The 17,733-nt window shown below is 45.2% G+C and overlaps 1 protein-coding gene across 9 annotated transcripts in view; it reads right to left on the reverse strand.

Moving 5' to 3' along the window:
• LOC119660711 (muscle calcium channel subunit alpha-1) overlaps nt 1-17,733 on the reverse strand; it is a 458,885-nt gene that overhangs the window by 76,721 nt on the left and 364,431 nt on the right. For all 9 annotated transcript variants that reach the window (XR_005250469.1, XM_038069351.1, XM_038069354.1 and 6 more), the window contains 3 exons: nt 17,074-17,328; nt 5,317-5,979; nt 4,776-5,179 (listed from right to left, as the gene is read on the reverse strand). Coding sequence is in view for 8 of the 9 variants with exons in the window: in XM_038069351.1 (XP_037925279.1) it covers nt 4,776-5,179; nt 5,317-5,979; nt 17,074-17,328 (1,322 nt within the window). In the remaining variant the exon portion in view is untranslated. The remainder of the gene's footprint in view (nt 1-4,775; nt 5,180-5,316; nt 5,980-17,073; nt 17,329-17,733) is intronic.

Genomic DNA, 17,733 nt, shown 5'->3' on the forward strand with positions numbered 1-17,733 from the left:
ATTTCAACGCGTGGGCCGTTGATTGGGGCAGTCGCACTACGAACGCCAGGGGCCGTATCCTGCTCGAGGCTTTCGCGGAGCTAGATTTGGTGCTTGCCAACACGGGAAACGTTTCCACTTTTCGTGGGACAGGGTCGGGCTCAATAGTTGATCTGACATATGTGAGTACCACATTGGCGAGGAGAATGACATGGTTTGTCAGTGAGCATTATACTCACAGCGACCACCAGGCGATTTTCCTCCAGATCGAATATGGGCCATGCGTCGATACGTGTTCCCGTGAGGCTGGAAACCGGGGCTGGTCCGTGAAAGGGCTTGAGGAGGATGCATTCATAGAGATGCTATTGGGAGGCCAAAGTCCCGGTGGTGCGGCTACGGAAAAGGTAGAGCAAATGATGGGACGCATAACAAGAGCATGCGACGCTGCTATGCCGAGGCGACGAGTTCTCGCAAAAAGGCGCTCAAACTATTGGTGGAATGAAGAGATCGCGGTGTTACGGGATGCATGTTTTCGTGCTAGAAGGATCTGCCAACGATCTAGAGCAAGACCAGACTTCGACGAGAAACGGCTAGCATATGTGAACTTTCGAGGTAAGCTTAAGCAGGCTATACGGACCAGCAAGCGAGAATGCTTCAAGGAGCTTTGCACATAGGCAGACCAAAGCCCCTGGGGAACAGCGTACAGGATAGTTATGAAGAAGATGAGAGGGCGAACACCACAATTGACCTGCCCGCATCTTCTGCTCGATATCGTGACGGCGCTCTTCCCCCCGGATAAAGGGGAGCGCAAACAACACAAGCGAGCACTCGACGTCTACACCATACCTGCGGTAACTGAGGAGGAACATACGAAAATTTGCCGGAGAATTGATGATAACAAAGCACCCGGTCTGGATGCTGTTCCCAATAGAGCCCTTAAACTCGCTGTTAAGACCAGACCCGACTGGTTTATCAGCGTGTTTGAAACATGCATGATAGAAGGAGTTTTCCCCGACCGGTGGAAGAGGCTAAAACTAGTTTTGCTCCCGAAGCCGAATAAACACCAAGGACACCCATCATCATACCGACCGATTTGCCTTATCGACACGGCAGGAAAGATGCTCGAAAGGGTCATCTACAACAGACTACTCCCTATCATCGAATACAAGGATGGACTATCGGAGCGACAATTTGGATTTCGTCAAGCCCACTCAACGATCGACGCCGTAGACGTTGTTTTGAAGCTGGCTCGAGACGCGATGTCGTCTAAAAAATGCTGTGCCGTAGTGACGTTCGACATCAAAAATGCGTTCAATTCCGCAAGCTGGGAGTGGATAAAAAGTTCAATGTCTAAAACGGGTGTCCCTAGTTACTTGACTAAGCTCCTCAACAGTTACCTTTCGGAGAGGACCCTGTGGTACGACACGGATGAGGGATCCAAGCAGTACACCGTCACCGCAGGAGTACCACAGGGCTCAGTGTTGGGTCCTCTCCTGTGGAACGTCATGTACAATGGGGTCCTTGTCCTTCCCGTGCCAAAGGAGGCCACGATAATCGGTTTCGCAGATGATCTAGCTGTGGTTGTCGTCGCGAAAGAACCTGAAGACGTTGAAATGTACGCTAACGAAACCATTAGCGCCATAAAAGCGTGGCTGGACGAGACGGAGGCGGTCTTGATTACCAATCGTAGGAAGAGGAATACGATTAATATTCGCGTTGGTGGTCACGTCATCTCTTCGAAGTCGGTTATCAAATACCTAGGGGTGATGATTAACGCTAAAGTCAATTTCAAGGGGCATCTGGACTATGAATGTGAGAAAGCGGTAAATACCAACGTATCATTAGCGCGGATGATGCCTAACATTGGAGGTCCAAGGTACAGTCGCAGATTACTTGTAGCCGGAGTGGTTCGCTCCACACTATTATACGCGGCACCAGTTTGGGAGGAAGCATTAGCGTGTGAGAGTAATCATAGGAGAGTGAATATGACTTACCGCTTAGTGGCGCTAAGGGTGTGCAGCGCCTTCAGAACAATATCAGGCGAGGCAGCGTGTGTTATTGCGGGAATGATCCCGATAGACATTCTGGCAAGTGAGACACGCTGCCTGTACGAGACAAGGAAAATGAATCCTCTTGAAAAGGATGTAGAATGCCGAAAGGCGACAAGGCGGGAGTCGCTGGAGAAGTGGCAGAAATGGTGGGATGACTCGCAGAGGGGTCGCTGGACCCACACTTTGATTCCCCGTGTTGAAGAGTGGATCCAGCGACGACACGGTGAGATTAACTACCATCTGACGCAATTCCTGTGAGGACATGGCGGTTACAGGAAGTACCTGGACCAATTCAGGCTGGATGATTCTCCTTTGTGTCCTGAATGTGGTTGCACACCTGAGGACCCGGAGCATGTTATGTTCCACTGTCCACGATTTCTCTCGGAAAGGAGGAGTTTGGAAGACTCCCTGAAAACCCCTCTAAGCCCGCAGAACATCGTCGGGGAAATGTTGAAATCGGAGGGAAACTGGTGTGCGGTGAACACCGCCATCAAACGAATACAAGAGGAACTGGCAAGAGCGGAGCGGGCAAGGAGGACGCGAAGAACGGAAGGCGTGGTCGCGTAAAGCGCAGTCCACCCCGCGAAGTAATGCTTTGCGGCGGTCCCGCGGGGAAGGAAAAAGGAGAAAGTGGGGGTGGTTTCAGTGGGTGAGAATCCCACACGCTGCTGCAACCTGTCGCGGCAGTGTCTTTCTAAGATTTCCACCTCCATCCATAAAAAAGATATGACATAAAAATCAAATTAGAAAATTTGACCATAATCAACAATAAAAACCTCAACGGCCCACACGTACCTCAATGCAAGACGAAGTCCAAACTCCAGCCTACTTAACAGAGTAGTAGCAACATAAAATCTGCGGAAAACACCATGGAGACTGGTACATATTAGATTTGAAGGGACTAGAAAAGCTAGGTTTAGCTGTAAACCAAAGTCGGAAGTTATAAGAGAGGAGTGGGGCGTCATTGATTTCAGGTGAGACGGGCATGGAATACGCCTCGCTCCAGACGATAGTCGGAAGGCCCTTGAAGGGATCGCTCAACCCCTAAGTGACAGTTGTCAAAAAGTAGCCTACAATACGCCTCTGAATTATTTAGACGAGATCGCACAGTATAGGTCGATTTCCCTTGCATTCGGTCCCAACGTTGGACATTAATGGTTATGACTGAACCGAATTGACTAAAGCCAGCCACGAGGATTGCGCGATCCCGATTTAATCCCAGAACAGAAGAGCAATGGCGAGAAGTAGTCATGCAGGTTTGCCAGTAAAAAGTGTGGCTCTTTATCAGCATGTCCACGCTGGATTCGTTCGAGACATAACGCTCTCTCGAATGTCCTGATTTCGGATATAACTAGAGCGAATTATCCCACTGATTCAGTCTAACATCTTCGTCTCTCCAACCGCGAGGTGTCAGAACCATTGAGGGATTTCCGTTTGTTGATATATCGATCGCAAAGAACAACAGTTGTAGAATGCAATTTAATCCAGGTTGCCCATAAATTGTGTTCTGTTCAAATTTAGTTGCGCTGCATGAAGCAATTGTCCCACGTTTGGAAGAGCAGTTCAAAATCAGGCTCGCTGTTCTTGACTCTAGGAGTAAGGGGGAGTGAGAGAGCTGTCAAATGAAGTTCATTACACGAATTTATATGAAGCAATATACAACAAGTTCGATGCGCAATGCTGCACACAAAAAAATTTCGGAAAATTGAACTTTTGCGATGGGTGACAGTCAATAGTTTGTTGAAACGTCATGTCATTTCTACTTTGGCGGCGCTTTTCGTTTTCGACAGTTATTTTTGAATATAATCAATTAGAATGAATTCGTTTTGAGAAATGTGGAAGGCACTATTTGCGTTGCAAGTGCTAATTATTAATGTCACTGGAATTAGTTCCGTCGCTCCCATTCATCAAAATTGAATTTAAGCCGGAGGTATGTGCACTTTGAGTGGCATTTAATTATAGGATTTTCATAACATAAAATATTGGAAGATACATTCGCTGATTGAATAAACTTTATGATTATGTGCAATGCCGTGATTTTGTGCGCGGACAATCGACTTGCGTGCATATTTTATGTTATGAAAATCATCATGTGAAGAGGAAGAACCTTTTCCTCTAATCTTTGAATGCGTTTAAGACAATACAGCGAACAATTTGACACATTTGACAAATAGATTAGAATGACATGAATGGGACCAGCTGGCACCGCCTTGAATTCCTTAGCTGGCGGCAGGTTAGTATGTTACGTGGATTCTAGCTGCGTTCCGTATGAGGTTCCCGAGCTTCGCGAAGTGGAGGACGACGAGCACGGTGAATGATTTAATGGAATATTACCTTTGTTCCTTAACAGATTTGACATTTTGTCTCAATGTTTTAAGTTACAACGCGAAGATGATTGAAAGCTGACGTAACGATGGTGGTTAGACGCAAACCTTAAACCGGACACTTTGCGAGGCTCGCAAGAGTAGTGAACGTCAAACGAACCGCAGCATATGTCGAGATTAAGCTCGCCAAATTTTCAAAATTCAAAAACAAATAGGATTCGATACAAAAATTCTGTTTTCATCTCTCACTCTCTGTGAAAAGGAAAAATTAATTTTTATATGTGCTTCTTGCACAAAATTCAACACTGAAGAGAACTTGAAAATTGTTCATATTAAATTTTAAATCTAATGTTATTAAGCTAAGCTGTTCATACCAAAGTATGTATGTGGGTACTAATGCAGATCTAATACAAATACTTACTCATATGGCTGCGACTGAGGATGAATGATGTTTCCACCGATGCTGTTGAACATAAGCGGTCGCATTGGGATGCTTTCGCCGTGAGTCTTCAATTCGCCAGTGGTGGCATCGTGGAAGCTGCCATCTACGATACCAACACCGCCAAAACCTCCACCAGTGCCGGGCAGGATGAGACCACTGTCCGGAATGGTGGAGCGTGTTTGCATAAGGGTCTTCGTTATGTGGTTCATACCATCCGTGATGCTGTGATGTATTGAATCCCCTGGGATCATGCCTCCGAGAGCACTAGGACCATTGTTCGCACTCACGTTCGATTTTTGCTGCATTCCGCCCCTGGAAAATGGACCACTTTGGCCCCGACGTCTCATGGATGACCAAACGCTTCCAAACAGGGTATGGTTGCGCTACAGAAATAAACAAAATTTCTTCTAAGAAATTGCTTACAGTGCTGAAACCAACGATGTAAGCTGGGAGAAAGGCACCACTTTGACTAAGCCGACTCAGTAAAAGATGTTCCTTAGGAAGCTCTCCCTTATCTTACCCGATGCATTGGTTCTGGTTCCTCCATCAGTTCATCTAAGTTGCCCGAAATGGCTCGTTTCAATTCGGGACCAGCCTCATGTAGTGTCCGCAAGCCAGCTTGCAGCGTCAATGTATTGCTTTGGTCAAGTATACCTTCTTTGCTCTCCTGCTCTTTGCGCTTTTTGAAGCGTCGGAAGTAGTCCTGAATGAGGAACGTTGCATAGAATTTACCAACGGTGACCTCATCATCTACGCCCGGCGGTGGTACTACTTGGTCCAATAGTTTCGGACTTGTCCGCTTCCAAATTTGTTTGATTGTCGCTCGCAATTCGGCATTAGCCTCATCTATATTGCCTTCGGTTTTAATTTTCAAGGAGGTTCGCACCACCGCAAAGAGTGTTGCATTGAATAATACCGTCCCGTCACTGTTCAATGGCATATTCATTGATACTAGTCGCTTGCATGCCATCCGATGCGGACACAGCTTACCAAAACCCAGAGGCGGTGAAATCTTCCTAAGGAGTGTAACCACGTCCAAATGTTTGATTCGACCCTTCGCGTCTGGGTCGTATTCACTCCAGAGTCGTATAAATTCATCTAAGTGATGCGGACCCAATATGGACCAGTCACGAGTTAAATAATCAAAATTATCCATAATAACGGCTACGAAAAGATTGATGATCTGAAATGATATTGGAACATAGGAAGCAATGAGGTTTAGAGGAAAGGGCAATCGTGACATTAGGACGAAAAATCTGTGTAGGTCGACGGGCGCTCATCTTGTGTTCCTCAAGACTGGCAATAGGCTTTGCGGAGAAAAGACATTAACTTCAAGAGAAAATCCAGGCTATTTAGCACGAGTTAAAAAGGATTCATGCGATAGAAGGCACCCTCAATTACGGTCGAAGAGTTCCGCTAGAAGTAGACCAAGTCAGAGCTGGTTTCATGATAAGAGTTCGTGTGGGAAATTGGGTTTTATAGCTTGTGCCATCCAAAATCAGAAAAACGCATAAAATTATGTGAAAAAGCGCGCTATATTTCTCCTATTTGGCTGAATTTCGCCAAAACGAACTGAATTTATTTCTACCGAATTGGAGCGAGCCACAACTTAAAATAGATCAAGTGGAACCGAAGATAGGAGGAAGGTAGCGTGGTTATAATGATTGACGTCATTGGCGAGGCGGGTCCGTCAAGCTATGCTTCAGGCTTAGGTCACATTAGCAGACAAATCCTGGTCACCGCTAGGAACTACAGATTGTCCTTTGGACCGGGTAAAGGGTGAAAGGAAGCAAACCAAAGTAAGACAACATACGCCAAAGGGCTCTGTGACCTAGGAAGAGCAGGGATTTAAATATCTGGTCTGAATATCCTAGATCCGTTGGGCATTTACTCTGGCGGCCGAACTAGTCACGGGGCAAAGCACTGATGATGGGTTCCACGATAAGTGCAAGGAAAGGTAGCAGGCGATTACTAGCGAATACAGAAGCAAACGCCTGGAAAATCAGCTGCTACTTGTGGATAAATGTAACCAATCTCAAGGTGAGCTTGATCATGCTAGTAAATATAAAGTTACAGAAATCGGGTGACCCAGTCAGACAACAAAATAGCTGCTCGACAGTCCATGCTCATCGAAATCCTTCAGCAGGGTGGCGAGCGTTAACCTGTGCTGGTAGACATTAATAGCAAAAAGTCGCCGGAGATTTGGAACAGTGCGGTGGCCAAATCTTCGGCGGTTCGTTGGACCAAAATGGACCTATCCTATATCAACCCTCCACGGATCATGCTCGTTGATACCATTAAGCACGATGGCGAGAGTTCAACTGCAGGTAATGCAGGTAGCCAGCGATTCCATCAATAGCGAACTGTTGCCGGCTATGTGGAGCAGTGCCGTGATAAAATTTAAGATGATACGTTGGACCAAGGTGAACCTGTTCCATATTTTGAGTATCTCGTCCGTGAATACTACATCACACCATGCAAGGACAGGTTCTCTCGGGATTTTTTTGAGTTTATGCGTTGCTAATATCAAAGACCTCTGGGAGAGAGTAATATTCACGCTAACCCAGGAAGACTATACACAGGAGGAGCAGCTTCAATGGCAAAGGGGCACAGAATCTCATTGTGCATCTTTCGAGTCGGGACGAGGTAGGTAAGTTGGATTGGGGTGTGGGTGTGTCGATGTTGCTTAGATGGTTTTCTTGTGTGTATTTCTTCATCTTATCCTAGTAGGAAACGGATGCATCCGAAAGATTGATTTCGGAAGCATCTACTTATTTCCTCCTCCCTTTGTAGGAGAGCAAACTTGGACCTATCGCCAAGAATATTTTGCGTGTTTGTTTCCACCAAGCTTCCTATAGAGGAATTTTGAAACACCATTCGTTTAGTGATCCAAGTCCATCTTTAAGGAAGCTCTGCCTTTGGTTCCCGTTGGGATCTGGGAAGCCATAAACATTTGTGCAATATCTACTGTTATAACAGATACTGCCACGTGCTTGCAGTAATTCACGGCCATGTTCTCGCAACCATGTGGGCGCATACCAGTGCACGGCATTATATATATGGCACTAAAAGCAGCCCTTTTGCGGAATTTGCCTCACGAAACTCCCGGCGCAGTTGAACGACTGCAAGACTTTTCCGTCTTCATAAAATTTCAAAGAATGTGTTGGGAGTTGAATCTCCTATGTATAGTCTTCTTGCGCTAACCCTGCCCTGTCGAAAGTTTGATAACTTTTAGCGCCTTCACAGTGCTGCACAACCTATGAACGACTGAGAAATATTACAGGAGGAGGGCCTTTAAAAGGACAATCGGTCTTTCCTATCCCTAATTAATCAAGAGTCTGTATAGGCACTGACAAAGGCGGACTGAGTATTTTGAAGCGGCTGACGAATTGCTTGAACGTTGGCATGATGAGAGATTTTGTAATTCTTTTGCCATTAGCAACTTAGTCTGGATACACTACATGACATCCAGGGAAAAGTGGTGTCATTGGCGACATTTGAATTCGGTCAAAGGGTAGTATAGGTCGCAGGGCGAAACGATGGAGTATAAAACCTGGGAAACACCTGCTGACTCAACATCAACAACTCCACTACCAAACCCTATCTCCACCTCCACGTGATGATCGCTGGAAGTTCTTTCTCTATGAAAAACTGCTGACGGAGAAGGATGACGGCGAGTCTCCCGTGCCTAAAAACGGGACAAAATGTACCAACTGGTCCTCCAGGTTGGGGGTTGGGTAGGGCTGACAACCCTACACGGAAAATCGATGTTACGAAGCCACGAAAGAAGCCTTGGATAGGATGGATCTTACAACGACGAACCCGGAAACGACAACGGATTAACGATTTGCGCATTTTCTCATGGAATGTGCGCTCTCTGTACAGAGATGAAGCTGATAAGCAGCTAGCCGATGCCCTGTCCCAATATAGGGCTGATGTAACAGCGTTACAGGAGTTGCGTTGGACAGGGACACATATATTATAGCGGCCATCATGTAAACCATGTGCTGGGAGTAGGTTTCTTAGTCAGCTAAACAATGAAACCTGCTGTCATCGGCTTTGAAAATATAAGCGAAAGGCTATGCACTCTGCGTTTTTGAAGCAAGTTTAAAAATATAAGCCTCATAAACGTTCACGCCCCTACAGAGGAGACTGTAGAGTCAGAGAAGGATACCTTCTACCAGGCAGTAGAACGGACCCTCGAAGCCTGTCCCAAGTATGGTATCAAAATCATTCCAGGAAATTTCAACAGTCAAGTAGGGAAGGGGTCCGTATTCAGGCGATACGTCGGTTCCCATTTCATATATAGGAATACCAATGATAACGGTCTGCGCATTATCCAGTTAGCAGTATTGCATGAAATGGTTATTGGAAGTACCTGGTTTGCGTGGAAAGCGGTCCACAAACATACATGGGCCTCTCCAGATGGGACCACTTTCAATCACGTGCTGATTGAATGCCGCAATAACCGCAGTCAACAGAGGTCCTGGAGATGAAGCATCAATAAATGATCTTCACAACCAGCTGAAGAATGTTATCATTGATACGGCCACAAAGATACTTGGCCCCAGCCGCCAAAAAAAGTCGGAACGGCTGGTTTGACGATGAATGTAAGCTACTAACGGAACGGAAGAATGCTGCGTACCGAATAATGTTGCATTCTCAAAGAACCCGGGCACGCGCAGAGACTTATTACGAACTCCGTTGAGCGGAGAAGCGACTTCGCAAACGGAACGGCTGACAATAGAGCCTATTTCAGCTTACAAAAACTATTCCGCTCGAAACGTCTCACCATAGGGTCAAAGCTCTGACTGTTCAAGACAATGATCTTGCCAGTGGTCATGTATTCCTTGGGGACTTGGGTTCTTAGCAAGAAGAATTGCGAACTCTTGGCCGCTTTCGAGAGAAGAATCCTTCGAAGAATTTTTGGCTCCCTACACGAATGGACGATTCCGTAGCCTACATAACGACGAAATCTATGAGCGATACCATGACCGTCAGGTTGTGGATAAAATCCGGCTCAATAGGTTACGGTGGGCGGGTCACCTAATCCGTATGGATCAGGATGATCCAGCCCGGAAAGTCTATAAGGGCAATATCTATGGTAGAAAAAGAAGACGAGGCAGACCCTGCCTAAGATGGAGCGATGGCGTGAGTCAGGATGCCAGACAGCTTTTAGGGATATCAAATTGGTGGACCTCGGCACAAAACCGGGATGTCTGGAGTTCCTTATTAAGGCAGGCATAGTCCGGATACCGGTTGTTGTCCCGTTGATGATGATGATGAAGTCCCGAAAGTTCGCAAAAACGTTGTCTTCGTGTAAAGTGATCATTGATGAGACTTGCTTTCGGAACAGAAGGAGGGGGCTGCTAATGAAAGGAGTGTTGTTTTATCACTACTGTGTCTCCATTCTGTCTGTGCAGCAGTCTCCTTTTTATAATCGAAACTTAATACCTAGTGGTTGTAGTCTTTAATAGGCTGAAGTTACAGCTGGGTGGAACGAATTTCCAGACCGACAACGATTCGAAAGACGATGACGAGTGCCGAATGCGTAACACGGAGGGAAAATTTTATGAAAAGGGTATAGGAAAAATGCCATAACACTTGTGAATCATGTATTTGTATATACTGTAGGGTGGTTATGCATAGCAGATGGAAGTGATATTTTATCTCATGTCGCTATACCTAGTGTTAACTAATCATGCCGACCGAGTACTTCTTGGTAATACTACTTCCATACTACTTCCAGGTTTCTACCTGGAGGATATTTGATAATATGAAGAAAGTCATTTTTATCGAAACGCCTACATAATTGAAATGAAGGGAATCCACTCAAATATTGGCGTTAACGATTAGGATTAGGATTAGCAGCAAACAAAGAAAAGCTTCTTGAAGGTGCAAGGGTTAAAAGAGGGGTGCCGGGAAGTTGGAGCTGACCAAACGGGATGAAGATGAACGCACAGATGAAAAGTACTTACCCAGTAATCATAAACGAACTAAATAGAAGTTGCTTCAACCTCTAGAACAGGAAGAGGAAAGTAGTTTCCGTGGATCACCCCAGATTTCCGGATTCCAGCAGTGTGTAAGATTCATACCTTTACTATTAACATAGTATGCTGGTCCCAAGCACAGGTAAAGGAGGAGGATTTGAAGTAACGTACTCTGTACTATCCTCAGTAGAACAAAAATAAAATGCTGAGATCAGGGCAAGAGACAAATAGAGTATAGTTGGAGTTACTCCACCATGCTAAATCCTACCTGATCTCTCTTGGTGACAGGTCCCGTGATAGGCCAACCAAGAAAATGCATACAATGTCGTTACAAATATGATGATCGGATTGAGTCACAAGCCTCGGAGAAATGCTAGGGCGTCCACCTCAGTCGACGCGGCAGGACGGGTCCCGGTCCTGTCGTGAAATGGGCACGGGTTCTTGACGCCTGGACGGCATCAGGACGTAAGCAAGTTAGTCTGAACAAAACGAACAAAACAAATACGTATCTGCACGCTAAATCTTAGCACCCTAACTGGAAAGACGGAGGAACTCGCAAGAGCCCTTCCAAAAAGGCGCATTGATATCTGCGCTCTGCAAGAAATCCGATGGTCAGGTGCCAAAACCTGCGACATTGAACGCGAACGCGGTAAAAGTGGCTATAAACTTCTCTATTTTGGTAACCCACACACTCAATATGATGTTGGCATTGCCATCTCAGAGGGTTTCCGTGATGCCATTAAAGAACCCTACCACTATTCACTTCTTCACCACGTACGCACCACAGACAGGTCGATGCCGAGAAAGATGCCTTCTGGCACGTGCCTGCTGACGACTATATTATTATTGTCGGCGACCTTAATGGCCATGTGAGTGAAAAGGCAGACGGTAACAGGTGCCATGGGGGAAAGGGGTTCGGAACGCGCGATGAGGGTGGCGAGCGTATAATCGATCTCACTCATACGATTGACGACCATTACGAATGTGGAAGAATCGTGGAACCAAATGAAAGACACGATCTACAAAGCGCCTCTGCAACCCTCGGGGTCACCAAGCCGGGTAAACGGTACATCAACCGAGATACTTGGCTTTGGAATGATGATGTTGAAATGAACGTCCGTGAAAAGAAACGCCTCTACCATAAATTTCTCGACGATAAAACCTTGCTAAGTGGCAAATTTATAAGAATGATGGGAGCTTGTGGTAGTTGACTACTACAGTAAGAGTGACAAAAAACACATGAAGATGGAAACAAAGGATTGTAACTCTCCAAGTGGTAAGAAGTTACAGACTTTGAATCCACCCGCGACTTTGAGAAATCAGGTCGTGGCCGAGGCACAGATTTTGGAGGCCTCCAAGTGGTAAGAAGTCACAGACTTCGAATCCACCCGCGACTCTGAGAAATCAAGTTGTGGCCGAGGCACAGATTTTGGAGGCCTCACCTAATTCATGTTCCCCCACGGAGAAATCTGTGGAATACAGGCTCTCCACTTCAGTGGAAAACCTACACCCGGTGTCTACGACGCGGTCAGCCAAAGAGGACAGTACAGCAACTCCCTTAATGAGAGCAACTGGAAATCTGACTACGGCCGGTCGGTCGGTGACACTGTTACCTAACTCTTCCAAAATACGGGGTAGGAAGCCTCGGTAGAAGGAAACTTCAGCCGCAAAGGAGAAGGGACTACAGGCTTGCTTGTCAGAACCTTCTCCTCCGCCTGTACCCGGAAAAACGGAAGAAAGGGAAGCTGGTAATGTCTCTAGCCTTGACAACGGAAGGCACTGCGAAAGAAGGCGAAGTTTCTTGCGAATGAGGATGTTAACGTTGCTACATCACCAAGTGTGACGATATCCAGAGAAATCGGACGCAAGAAAGCGGTGGAAAGGGAAGACAACCTGGTAACCCCGTGAGATCCACACTGAACGCAGGAGACTTTTCAGTTAGCGGCGGTTTTCATATTAGACTGCACTTGGCTGGCTACAAACATAATAGTTAGCCAAATCAACCTACAGTATGCTAAAGCTTCTTCCTATCTACAGGCGGCAAAGCTGGCAAAATTGCAGGACTGTCCTAATATATTTCTGGATCAAGAGCCACGGGTTCTTTTTAACAGAGTCTGTGGCATTGGATAAGGGGACAAGAATCTTCTTCGATGAAAGATCCTCGAGACCGAGGGCCTGCGTTCTGATGTCAAAATTGTTAGAGGCAACCATGCTGAGACAATTCTGTTCGCAGGACCTTGTTGCGGTCAACTTACAATACCAGGTTAATGGTAAGAGAAGAAACGTTATAGTTGCCTCTGCCTACTTACCCTATGATTCTTTGTGCCTTCCACCGACGCAAAAACTAAGGGATCTGGTAGTGTATGCAGAATCAAATGGCCTTGAATTTTTAATAGGTTGTGATGCGAACGCTCAGGATATTTGTTGGGGCAGTAGCAAATGCAATCCTAGAGGAGAGAAGCTGTTTGATTTTATCACTTCAGCTGGTCTGATGACCGCGAACGTAGGGTGCGCCCCTACGTTCGTGGGGTCAAGAAGAAGTGAAGTAATTGACCTAACAATCTGCACTTCAAAGTTGTTAGAGTTGATTAGAAACTGGCGTGTACTAGATGAAGTCTCAATTTCAGATCACCGTTACTTAGAATTTAGTCTAATTATTACAGACGAACAGTCTATAATACACAGACGGAATCCTAGGAAAACGGATTGGACTAAGTTCAATGAACTTCTTGGCGATAAAGTTGAGCTCCCTAGGCGACTACGGACTCCTTTGGCGATACAAGATCAATTGAAAACTCTGATCGCACACTTTTAGAGTGCTTTCAAGAGGCTTGTCCTATTTCCCGAGGCCAAAGTGGTAAAACGGTTCCATGGTGGAACCGAGAACTGCAGAGACTCAGGAAATCAACCAGACGGCTTCTAAATCGTGCTTGCAAAAGCAATAAAGATGAAGACTTGCTAAATTTCCGGAACTCACAGCGTGAATATAAGAGACTCGTAAAACATTCGTACTGTGAGGAACTGGAAGGCGAAAGGGAGACTTCCAGGTTGTGCAGAGTCCTTAATAAGAATGAGCCGGCCAAGTTGGACTCTCTTAGAAAACCGGATGGTACTTTTATGAACTCCAGAGTTGAGTCTATACGGACTCTCTTGGAAGTACACCATCCGGGAGAACAAGTCTCAGAAGTGGGAAGAAGAAAATTGGCGGTTTCTGCAAACCCTTCAATACGAAGATGTTGCAAGGGGAATTGGGACACTGCGAGAGCGGTTGTTACCAGTGAAAAAGCGAGAGCTGCTATACTGTCATTTGAACATTTCAAAGCACCTGGTATGGATGGCATTTACCCAGCGATGCTAAAGGAGGGTATAGAGCACTTAGAGAAACTTCTAAGAAATATTTTTCGAGGATGTCTTGCTCTGGGCTACGTGCCTTCCTTTTGGCAGAAGGTGAAGGTAGTCTTCATACCAAAGCGTGGTAAAAATGACTATTCTAATCCAAAGAACTTCAGACAAATGAACCTAACATCATTTTCGCTGAAATGTCTGGAAAGACTGGTTAAGCGTGACATTCGCGAGAAGGAGTTAAAGTCGCACCCTCTAAATGAAAATCAACATGCTTACCAACGTGGAAAGTCCTGTGAGTTTGCTCTTCAATCTTTGGTTTCAAAGATATTGGATGCAACTCTGAAGGGTGAGTACGCGATGGGGGTGTTCGTGGACATTGAAGGGGCTTTTGACTGTGCGCCCTTCCAAAAGCTCTGTGATGCCGCCAGAGAGCATGGTGTTGACGAAACTCTAATAAAGTGGATCTACGCTATGCTAATGCAGAGATTGTTGTGTTGAAGTCGGTGTTGATCGCTACCTAACAAGCGAAGCGATGAAGGGTTGCCCTCACGGGGGTGTGCCAGTTTTGCGGAGAATGCTGATCAACTCACTACTATGCGAACTGCTAAATCTGCCAATGCACGTTCAAGCTTATGCGGATGACGTGGCTGTGCTGGCTGTTGGTCAAGATCTCGGAATTGTGTGTAGAAATACACAACACGCCGTTAATTTGATTGACAGTTGGTGTCCCAGGCATGGACTTTCAGTAAATCCAAATAAAGCCACAATGGTATGATTTACAGAAAGGAGGAAACTGAATGGGCTTTGCCTTCCAGAGATGAGGGGTACAACCCTTCAACTCTCCGAAGAAGTGAAATATCTGGGAGTTATTCTAGACAAGAAGCTTCTTTGGAGCAAACATTTAGAAGTAAAGATGAAACGAGCTCTCACAGCTTATGGGCTATGTAGGCGTACCTTTGCCTCGACATGGGGACTTAGGCCTCAGGTAGTAATGTGGATATATGTTGCTATCATTAGGCCGATGTTCGCTTATGCATCCGTAGTGTGGTGGGTTAAGGTGAAACAGAGGAGTTTTCGCTGTAAACTAGCCACACTGCAAAGAACTGTGTCTGGGTACCGCCGGTGCCATGAGCACATCCGGCGCAGCTCCGGATACATTACTCAATTTGCAGCCAGAGAGCACTGCAATGAGAGCAGCTCATAGACTAATTCGATTAGATTTATGGGAAAACAATGAACGTGGGGAGCACAAAGCATTGGAAGAGGCATTAGGAGAACTGAATCTAGTTTTCGCGATGCCTTCCGATTCTCAGATCCCTATACATCTGTTTGGTAGAAGATATGATGTTATCTTGAAACGGAGAGAAAACTGGGATGAACCAGAAGAATACGTGTCAGGATATACAGACGTCTTCTACACCGATGGCTCAAAGACAGAAAATGGTTCCGGAGCAGGAGTCTACCTCTCGAATAAAAACGAGAAGTGCACTTTTCCTTTGGGACAATACACAACGGTCTTTCAGGCTGAAGTGTATGCGATCCTAAAGGCTGCAACCTGGATCATTGACGAGCGGTTGAAGGGCAGGCGCATCGCAATCTGTAGCGATAGTCAAGCTGCATTGAGAGCGTTCAGTAGTACTTTGATCACTTCAAAAATCGTTCAGGAATGTAGAAACCGATTGAATTCTGTTTCCAGATTCAATATGGTGGATTTACTCTGGGTACCTGGTCATTGTGATGTAGAGGGAAATGAAATCTCGGATGCGTTAGCAAAAGAGGCTTCAACTTTCCTCATGCTCGGACCGGAACCAGCAATTGGGGTGTCGGTAGCATTGGTTGATGCTGCTATCAAAAACTGGGAACAAGCTTCCCATAATGACAGGTGGCGAAGCCTTAATGCTGCTAGACAGACCAAACTCTTCCTGTCAGACCCAAACAAACATACTGCAAAGTTTATCCTGTCGAAAAGCAGGAGGACTTGCAGAAGTTTTGTGGGCATTCTGACTGGTCATAATTCACTAGTCGGGCATATGTTCAAAATAGGAATTATCCAAGATGATACGTGTCCATCCTGTAATGAGGAAGCGGAATCTACGGAACATTTTCTATGTGAGTGCCCCGCTTACGGACGGGTCAGACATCAGATTTTTGGTGCTGATGTGCTCCAGCTGCAGCGGATAGCATCACATCCACTAACGGGAATCCTGCGATACATAAGCGAATCCGGGATATTCCGTTAGACGCGGGAATCGAGTACAATAGACCACTAAAGTCTGAGTGCTCAGAGACTTTGCTCTCCCCCACCTCAAACACACGCACACACACAAGGGATTTCTGGATTACATGTGATGGCCAATCTCTTAAAATGATCATAGCGTGGAGAAAAAAATCATGAGTTACCTTGGAAAAAGCAAATAGAAGGAAACCTCGGGGGAGGGGGAGATGGAGGTTACCATTGCTTGTGTTTCCACTAGGAAAGGAGAGACGACACTAGAAATCTTGACTACTATTGACAATTTGTATCGGAAATATGAAATTCATGCGGATTTCAACTCGGGGCTCGAGATGATATCCCTGTAGCCCTGATAAAGAAGGATTGATGTGTTTTGGGGATTGGTGAGATTAGAGAGTTAGAATGGCGATGTAACATAAATGAGAGGCAAGTGTGGAAATGGAAGAAGTTTTCACCAAAAGTAAATGTGCAGGAAGAATGGAACTGTTCTGTTCTAGCTAGAAATGAACCAAGAAAAGCGAAACTGTAGATTCCTTTGCGATCTACTCTAATGTCGTTTGGAGATTAACGATATAAGATGTTAGCGGTCTTCTCCAACTAGCCTTCTACCAAAATTATTATTACCCTTCAAACTAACCTAAACATAAACTTTTAGATGGTAAAATTTAAATTTATATCTAAAAGAAACGCCAAACTTTTTAAAACTTACCAAAAATGAACATAACACATAAAACGATATGAAATATGGAAATGCAATACTTGATCCACAATTAAGATTCCCAGCATCATCTGAGCGTGAATCACATACAACTTTACCGGGGCGTGATGAACAATCAAGCATAATTTCTTGCCAAGCTTCACCAGTAGCTGAGCGGAATAGTACCAGTACCGCTTGCGGAAATGTTTGAAAATTATTATTGAGTGTGATTGATGTTTCTGGATTGAGATCGATTTTGCCGAACACCTTGACGTGGAAGAAATGAAAAATAATATTGAGAATGTAGAATATTAAATGTATTTTTTTTTATATAAAATCTAGATTAAAAATAAAAGTGGAACTGCCGCTAGAGGTCATTTTCGAGGCTTGGTTTTGTTTGATGATGAAACAAAATACCACACTTTACTTGGTTTTAATGAGGCATAATGTTTCGGCAATCTTTTTTTTAATTCTAAACTACAATATACCTTTCTTCATTAAAATTAATAATTTCAATTTCATAACTTTCCCAAGCAATTTAACTGTATATAGAGGCAGCTTCTTGAACTTTTTTCAGATTTTTCAGTTGGGTAGTTTCTGAGAATGGGTCTGTTAAAGAAATCGTCACTTTCCACCACTTCCACTCCCCGCCTTTCTAACAAATCTCAAAAG

This window comes from Hermetia illucens, chromosome 7, assembly GCF_905115235.1.
Source record: "Hermetia illucens chromosome 7, iHerIll2.2.curated.20191125, whole genome shotgun sequence".
NCBI lineage: Eukaryota > Metazoa > Arthropoda > Insecta > Diptera > Stratiomyidae > Hermetia > Hermetia illucens.